The 9,298-nt window shown below is 46.8% G+C and overlaps 1 protein-coding gene across 1 annotated transcript; it reads right to left on the reverse strand.

The window, feature by feature from the left end:
- Positions 1-237: 237 nt before the first annotated feature.
- Positions 238-1,500, reverse strand: GPR19 (G protein-coupled receptor 19; the record flags this gene model as incomplete). The annotated part of the gene is made up of 1 exon (XM_080705696.1): positions 238-1,500. Exon 1 carries the CDS (start codon positions 1,483-1,485, stop codon positions 238-240), a length of 1,248 nt encoding a protein of 415 aa, XP_080561822.1. The 5' UTR covers positions 1,486-1,500.
- Between the last annotated feature and the right edge of the window lie 7,798 nt (positions 1,501-9,298).

Here is a 9,298-nt window from a genome sequence, read left to right on the forward strand (position 1 = left end):
AAATAAAATAAAATAAAACAAGACTGGGGGTGTAGCTCAAAGGTAGAATGCCTCTGCGTCTACTCCTAGTAATATACATATACAACTAGAATAAAAATCACAACAGGCATAATCAATAAAACAGATGCAACTTAGAAAATAATGCAAGGAGTGCAAAAACTATGAAAAGCATTTTTTTTTATAGTTAAAGTTCTTTAATCTCTGGCGCATAACAACGGTGGGAAGAATTCTGAGCCATCAGACAAAAGTGTTCGGCGGGTTTGAGTTAATGGGCCACGCGAGCTTCTTTTCCTTGGCTTCCCGGTCGAACGAATCATAGATGGAGTCTTTGGTTATAGTTTTGGCTATGGGGGGGATTTCTGAAATGCCCACGTAGTTTTTTTTGGCCATCCTGGAACTCGTGGTGATGGTATAGGCATTGCTTCGGTAGCACTTCATGGATGACATGCAGAAGGTCTCTTTCATCCCCCTTCTGAAGTTGGCGTTGTAAATTGAATAGAGGGTGGGCTTGGAGGCGGAGGAGCTGAAGGAGACCCACGTGACGGCCGTGAACACCAGGGAGCTCTTCTTATAGTCTTGCTCCTGGGGGTGCCACAGCTGGACCACATGGAAGGGCAGCCAGGAGAACAGAAACAGCAGATTCAAGATGAGGAACATCTTGACCGTCTTCACCTTCGTCCTGGGGACGACGTTCATTGTCCTCTTCACCGTGCGCCCGTCGGTGCCTATTCTCCAGATGTACTTGATGACCTTCTGGTAAAATAAGATGATGAGGACAGAGGGGATCACGAAGCCCAGCAAGAAGTGGGTGACGGTGTAGGCGGTGCCTTCCCAGGAGGAAGGAAGGAAATAGTTACAGTGACTGTCCCAGCTGGAGCCGTAGAAAAAGAACACGGGGACCACCAAGGCGGCGTCGAAGATCCACGAGGCCGCGATCATTTTCTTGGCTTTTTCCCTGGACACCTTGAAGCTCAGCGGGTAGACGATGGTGTAGAAGCGGTCTATGCAGATGGACAGGAGGACGTAGATCTGGACGCCCGGGGTGAGGTACTGGAAGTACCGCACCACCTTGCACATGGCGCTCCCGAGCGTCCAGCGGCCCGTGGTGAACTGCAGCAGGACGAACGGTGTGCTGGCCACGCTGGTGAGCAGGTCCGCGCACGCCATGGACACCACGAAGTAGTTGGTGGTGGACTGGGTCCTCCGGCTCCTGTGGATGACCAAGCACACCAGCGAATTGCCAAAGATGGAAAACAACCACAGGGCCCCAAAGAAAATGCTGGCTGTGGCCACTTCCCCGGGCTTCAGTCCGTACTGGAGGTCGGTTCTGTTGCTCACCCAGCTGGGCTCCTCGGAGAGCTCCGCCGGGCCCTGGCTGGGCAGAGGCGCGGCCGTGTGGGCGCAGCTGTGGTTCGGGAAAGGCGTCGCGAGTGTGGGAATGACCAGAGGAGGCTTGCTGTTCCCCATCCTGGGAGCAAAAACCATATTCACTCTTTCGCTCTTAGTCCTGAATTAAAAAAAAAAAAGAAAAAAAGAATAAGGTCTCCTGTTAAAATAGTGTTCTAGTGGGAGCTGGGCATGGTGGCACACACTTGTAATCCCAGCATTCGGGAGGCTGAGACAGGAGGATCTGGGTTCTCGGACAGCCTCAGCTACTTAGGCCCTTTGCAACTCAGTGAGACCCCGTTTCAAAATAAAGAATAAAAAATAAATAAATAAATAAAAAATAGGGCTTAAGGTGTAGCTTGGAGGTAGAATGCCCCTGGGCTCCATCCCCAGTACCGAAAAAATAAAAAGTAGTTGGGGATATAGCTCGGAGGTAGAATGCCCTCAAGTACTAGAAAAAAATAAAATAAATAAAAAATAATATAGGGCTGAGAGTGTAGCTAAGAGGTGGGAAGCCCTTGAGCTTAATTCTCAGTACCACCAAAAACAAAAATAATAATCACTACTTTATAATTACTTCTGTGCTTCTGCGGTCCCCACTGAGCTAGGGGCCCCGGGGGGAGGCGATTCTCTTTTTGCAGCTGCCCGCAGTTTGCACTCATGTTCTAATTACACTAGTAATTGCTCATTAAGTATTTACTAACTTTGATCCATAAGAATAGAGACCTGAGGTAAATGAGTCCTGCTCTCTGGGGCCCTGTGAGGAGAATTAAGATGGGGGTGGGAAATCCCTGTGCGTTCTTGGGGAGCCACGCTGGGGACCGCGGAAACCCGGCAAGAGGGAGCCCTGGTCAGAGCGGGGCCGCTGACGCCACCCAGGCCAGCTGCTGCGTGGAGCGGAGCCTTATCCAAGGGCCAAGACGCGCTCGGCACCTCAGGCACTTGGAAAGCCCATTCTTACTTTTCAGGCTTGTCCCTTCCATTCCAAGTGTGTCAGAGACAGGAACGATGGTTTTATCTCTACATCCCTGGAGAATATAGATCTTTTAAAATATTTATTTATTTGCAGTGCTGGGGATGGAACCCCGGGGCATTCTACCTCCGAGCGACACCCCCAGCTCTATTTTTTAATTCTTTCTTTTCAAACAGTGTCTCACTGAGTTGCAAAGGGCCTCGCTGAGTAGCTGAGGCTGGCCATGAACTGTGATTCTCCTGTCTCAGCCTCCCGAAACCCCTAAAATGCTGGTATTACAAGTGTGTGCCACCATGTCCAATCTTAAAGAATATAGATCTTAATAAAAGTTTGTTAAACTTAATAAAAGTTTGTGGCGCCGGGCGTGGTGGCGCACGCTTGTAATCCCCGCGCTTGGGAGGCGGAGACAGGAGGATCGCGCAGGTTCGAAGCCAGCTGCCCGCGCTGGCTTAGGAGACCCTGTTTCTAAATAAAAAAATATAAAAATAGGTCTGGGAGTGTAGCCCAGAGGTAGAAGGGCTTCCAGGAACCCCAGTACCACCAAAAAAAACAAAAAACAAAAAAACAAACAAACAAAAAAACATAATAAAAGTTTGTTAAATGAGTGAATGAGTAGATACGTTAATAAAATTATTCAATACTAGTCAGGCGTGGTGGTGCACACTTGTACTCTCAGTACTTGGGAGGCTGAGACAGGAGGATCGCGCAGGTTCGAAGCCAGCCTCAGCTACTTAGTGAGGCTCTCAGCAACTTGCTGAGACCCTGTTTCCAAATAAAATGTAAAATACGTCTGGGAGTGTAGCCTGGAGGTAGAAAGCCCCTGGGTTCCATCCCCGATACCACAAAAATAAATAAATAAATAGAAAAATAAAGAAAGAATAAAAATAGGTCTGGGGGTATAGCTCGGAGGTAGAATGCCTCTGGGTTCATCCCCGGTACCACACACACACACACACAAAAATTATCTAGTACTTGAAAATAAGGCAAAAGAGAGTAAAACACATCCTTATGTTGTACTGTTGTGTTGGGATAACCCCCCTCCTCACACACCCCCTCCCTGGTGCCAGGGATGGAAGCCGGAGCCTTCACGTGCTAGGCAGCGGCTGGCCTGAGCTACGCCCTGTGGGACGTTCTTAAATGGGCCTTCCCCAGGCTTGCTGAGTCTCTGGGAAAAGTCCTGTGCTCCTTTTTGTTACTTACTATTTGACTAACAGCCAGACCGTGTGATGGTACATGTTAACTTGTAGATTTCTTTCTTGCAGAAAAAAGAAATAATCCCAAAGGTTTTGGGCTTATTGCCTTGTAGGACATTAACTAGTTCTGTGTTCACCTAGGAAGGACCCGGAGAACATTCTGTTAAGTGAGATTAGCCAATCTCAGAGAGCGAGGGCTCCTATGTTTTCTTTAGTATGTGCAGGACAGGGAGTAAGTGGGATACCAGAGGGACCCCCGAGGATGATGAGGACCCTCAGGGCAGCCGGGGGGAGGAATGAGGGTAGGGCTGGGGACGACTCAGGCTCATGAATGGAAATACTACCTAGACTGTGTGTACACACGTGGATAAATACCAATGTCCATCCGGGTGCTCTGTATTGGGAGGGAGGGAAGTGGGGAGGGGGCGCCAAGAGCGTGTGCGTGCATGTCATGGTCAACATGACTGACATCCTGATGTGAGACTGTAATGCGCCAATAAAAGAGCGCACACACGCGCGCGCACACACACGCACACACACACACACACACACACAACTAATAAGAGAGAGGGTAGGCTCAGGAAAGGAGAAGGCACAGGCGACAAGCTCTGTTTTCTGCCACCAGCTCTGCGGATCAATTACAGACTAGGTTATTTCTTTTTAAAGATTCATAAAACCCTAACAACTGATATTCCCCCCCTCTTGAAATTATAAAGATTTACAGACGCTGTCACAATGTTGAAAGACCATTCATATTTCTGAGATTTGTTCAAAAATTTATTATCAAATTAGGATTTTCATAATTTTTTATATAATTTAGTTATAAAAGAAAAAAAATATATATTTTCGGTGATACTGGGGTTCCTGGAAGCCCTTCTACCTCCGGGCTACACTCCCAGACCTATTTTTACATTTTTATTGGAAACAGGGTCTCCTAAGCCAGTGCGCGCGGCTGGCTTCGAACCTGCGCGGTCCTCCTGCCAAGACCGGCTTTAAACCTGCGTGATCCTCCTGTCTCTGCCTCCCAAGTGCGGGGATTACAAGCGTGCGCCACCACGCCTGGCGAAAAAAATATTTTTTTCTATGGAATCCTAAGTATTGGCTGGCCGGACATGGCAGCCCATGCCTCTAACCCCAGTACTTGGGGAGGCTGAGATAGAAGGATCGCAGGTTGGAGGACAGCCTCAGCAAACAGTGAAACTCTCATCAACCTGGTAAGACCCTGTTTCAAAATGAAAATAAAATAGGGCTGGGGTTTGGCTCGGTGGTAGAATGAACCTGGGTTCAAATGCCAGGACCACACACACCAAAAAAAAATATACATATATATATATATACATATGTATATATATTATGTTTTATTATATATTTTATAATATAAATAAATAATATATAAAAATAATAATAAGTGCAGTAAGAACAATACAGTGATGACTGTAGTCCTAGCATTAATCCAGAATTAACACTTACTATGATTAGGTTATGATTGGGAACATAACCCTTTGAGATGGGTAATAGTCTTTTTTTGGGAGGGTCCTGGGGATTGAGCGCAGGGACATTCAACCTCTGAATAGCATATTCAGATCTACACCCCCAACCCTATTTTATTTTATTTTTTTTTTGAAACACAACCTCACTAGTTTGATGAGAATCTCACTACTTGCTGAGGCTGTCCTTGAACCTGTGATCCTCCTGTCTCAGCCTCCCAGGTACTAGGATTACAAGTGTGCGCTACCACGCCCAGCTTGAGATGCGTAATATTATTGGCCCTGTTTAAAAAAAAAAAGTGCAAAGTCTCCCAGTTGGTGAAAGGTGGCTGGGACTGCCTCACCCCAAAGCCCCGCTCTAGCTACCATTTGGGCTAATTTACACCCAGTGAAACCCAAAGGGCTGGATCTGAATTCACCAAGTCAAACTGGCTGCCCAGGGATAAGTCTTTCTTGGATCCTTATAGGAATAAAGCTCTTTCCCTCAGCCTCTTGTCTACCCACAGATACATCTGTTCAACATGCCAGCTCAGAAACGCGTGACAAAAAAATCCCGCCCACCAGGTACGGCATGAAGGCTTAGCATCAGAGTCAGTGGCTGTGCTGGTGTGGAGGCACAGCTTTTTTTTTTTGGTACTGGGGATTGAACCCAGAGGCGTTCTCCTCTGAGCTCCACCCCAGCCATATTCTATTTTTTGAAACAAGGTCTCGCTAGACTGATGAGAACCTCACTACTTGCTGAGGCTGGCCACGAACCTGCGATCCTCCTGTCTCAAGCTCCCTAGTACTAAAATTAGAGGCATGCGCCATCAGGCCTGGCTTGGCCTTTATTCAGAATAAAGAATACAATCGTACTGGAAACTCAATTCTACTGATGATTAACTTGTCTTTTAAATGAAGAATGAAAGCAGAACTCTAGACTTCAGCATGAAGTGAGGGGAAAGTTTGGTCCATGGCATTAGTAAAGTAGGAATCTTTTTAAGTTATAATTATTTTAAAGCCAGGTGTGCACCTGTAATCCCTGTACTCGGGAGGCTGAGACAGGAGGCTCACGGGTTCTTGAACAGCCTCAGCAAGTAGTGAGACTCTCATCAGCCTAGTGAAACCATTTCCAAGTAAGAAATAAAATCAGACTAGGGAGTGTAGCTTGAAGGTAGAATGCCTCTGGGTTAATCCTCAGTAACACACACACACACACACACACACACACACACACAATTATAGTTATTTTAGAAAATATACATGATAGCGGCTCACACTAGTAATTCTACTACTTGGGATGCAGAGGCAGGAAGATCACAGGTTTGAGGCCAGCCTCAGCCACTTAGGGAGACCCTATCCCAAAATTATAAAAAGAAAGAAAGAAAGAAAGAAAGAAAGAAAGAAAGAAAGAAAGAAAGAAAGAAAGAAAGAAAGAAAGAAGAAGAGGAAAAGAAAAAGAAATTACATGGTGGTAGCCAGTTTTTCTCAAACCTTTCCTCGTTACTTAGGTTTGAGTTGCCAACTAAAAGAGAAATGCCCGTAACAGCGGTGGGCTAGGGCTGGCTTGCTGGGCTCTCCTGAGCTATCCGTCTACGATTGCGTTCTCAACTCAGGTTCCACGACCTCAGGCCGGTGCGGCTCATGAAGCAGCTATGGGATGTATGTTCACGCCACAGAAGCCGACGGGCATAAATCAGGGCTTGTTTCTCTGCCGAGCCGGTTAGTTAAACATTTCTCCGCACACCACTCACTCCCAGAGAGCAGGATTTGAATCCATCCCAAGGCCCTGAACCTCCCAAAACCCTCCCCTGAACTGAGATCGGCTCAGGAGGCTCTGGTGTGGGAACCTACCCAAATGCTTCTGAGAACGACTTATAGCCACCTCCATGACCATAGAGGGGAAATGGTAAAACCAGTGAGGGTAAGACTTGTTCTCACCACACACCACCCGGATCCGCTTGCCAGGGAAAATACAGGATGCCCAGGTCAATGTGAATCTCAGATGACATTCTACCTAAATATGTCCCGTGCGGTATGTATGATCCTGTATTTCTGTGTTTGTTTGTTTTGGTATTGGGGATGAAACCCAGGAGCATTCGACTTCTGAGCTTCACCTCAACCCCCCCACTTTTTTTTTTTTTGGTGGATCTGAGGATGGAACCCAGGGGCTTTTGACCTCCAAGCTATACCCCCTGCCCTATTTTTTATTCTTTATTTTGAAACAGGGTCTCACTGTGTTGCGGAGGGCCTCTCACTAAGTAGCTAAGGCTGTCCACAAACCGTGATCCTCCAGGTTCAGCTTCCCAAATTCTGGGATTACAAGAGTGTGCCACCATGCCCGGCTCCCAGTCCTATTTTTTATTCTTTATTTTGAAACAGGGTCTCACTGAGTTGTAAAGGGCCTCATTAAGGACCTGAGGCTGTCTGAACCACGATCCTCCTGTCTCAGCCTCTCAAAGTACTGGGATTACAAGTATGCACCACCATGCCCTGCTTAATCCTGTACTTTTATTTAGGAAATCTGGCAAACCTATGCCCAGGATATAATCTCTGGATGAAAAAAAAATAGTATTTTTCATCTCACAGTATAGGCACACTGCAAAGCAACGATGTATGCAGGCTTAGAAAGAGAGCTAAAGAAGGAGGTACGAGCTAGGCGTTGTGACACAACACACGATTGTAATCCCAGTACTCTGGAGGCTGAGACAGGAGAATCACAGGTTCAAGGCTAGCCTCAGCAACTTAGCGAGACCCTGTTGAAAATAAAAATCAGAGCTAGAATGCCCTGGGTCTGATCCCCAGGCCCCCTGCAGTGTGCCACTGGGGTTTCTCCTCCTTTATCTGGGGTCCCTCTTATCTTTACCTTCCACAGATGAGAAAAAAACACATGCCTCTTGGCTCTGACTGGCTAATCTCATTTAGCAGAATACTCTCTAGATCCGTCCAATTTCCCACAAATGCCTAATTTTGTTCTTTATGGTTGAGAGGAATCCATTGTGCACGTGTCCCATCATGTCATAATCCATTCATCTGCTGATGGACGCCTGGGTTGGCTCCATGATTTGACGATTGTGAACTGTGCAGCTATAAACATGAGTATCCATTTGTCATTGTGATATTCTGAACGGAATTCCACTGGAAAGATACCTGGGGTGGTGGAGCTGGATCATGCAGAGTTTCCGTGCCCAGTCTTCTCAGGGACTTCCACACTGATCTCTAGAGCAGCTGTACTAATTTGCAATCCACGAATAGCGTGTAAGAGTTTCTATTTCTCCACGGCCTCACCGGCATCTACTGTTGTTTGTAGTCCTGATGACTGCTCTTCTGATTGGGGTTAGATGGAATCTCTGTAGTTTCGATTTGCATCTCCCTGATTGCTGATGATGTTGGACTTTTTTTCCCCGTGTATTTATTGGCCGTTTGCATTTCTTCTTTTGGGTGAGAAGTCTATTTATCTCAATTGCTCCTCTTTTTTGTGGTCCTGGGGATTGAATCCAGGGGTGTTCTACTTCCGAGCTACACTCCCTGCCCCAATTTTTCTTTTATTAAACAGGGTCTTGCTAAGTTGCTGAAGGCCTTAAAGAGTTGCTGAGCCTGTGATCCTTCTGTCTCAGTTTCCCAAGTACTGGGATTACAAGTGTGCGCCACCACACCGGGCTAAATTTTTAAAATTCTTTGTATGGGCTGGGCGTGGTGGCGCACGCTTGTAAACCCCGCACTTGGGAGGCGGAGACAGGAGGATCGCGCAGGTTCGAAGCCAGCCGCGCGGGCTGGCTTAGGAGACCCTGTTTCCAAAATGAAAATGTAAAAATAGGTCTGGGAGTGTAGCCCGGAGGTAGAAGGGCTTCCAGGAACCCCAGTACCACCAAAAAAAAAAAAAAAAAAAAAAAAAAAAAAATTCTTTGTATATTCTAGACATTAGTCCTCTACAAAAACATCCTTTTAAAGTCAAGATCCTTACCAAAATATAAATGTGTCTTCGCTTATTTTTATTCGGGTTGGGGGGGGTCTTTTTTTTTTTTTTCTCTTTCTATTTTTGGAACCAGGAATCGAACCCAGAGTGCCACACCTACACAGCAGGCGCTTTGCCACCGAGCTACATCCCAGCCCTTTGAATGTGTCTCAAAGGGCAGACACGCTCACATCTTATCAGTAGAGACCTCCGAGACCCTTTCCACCTCTGAAGTCCACGATCGTAGGAGTGTGGGACTCAGTCCAGCCAGGGTCACACTGGTCTCGGCAGGCTGTGGGCTCGGGTGCGACACAGCTTTGTGGTA

This window comes from Muscardinus avellanarius, assembly GCF_963383645.1.
Source record: "Muscardinus avellanarius genome assembly, chromosome: 11".
Lineage (NCBI taxonomy): Eukaryota > Metazoa > Chordata > Mammalia > Rodentia > Gliridae > Muscardinus > Muscardinus avellanarius.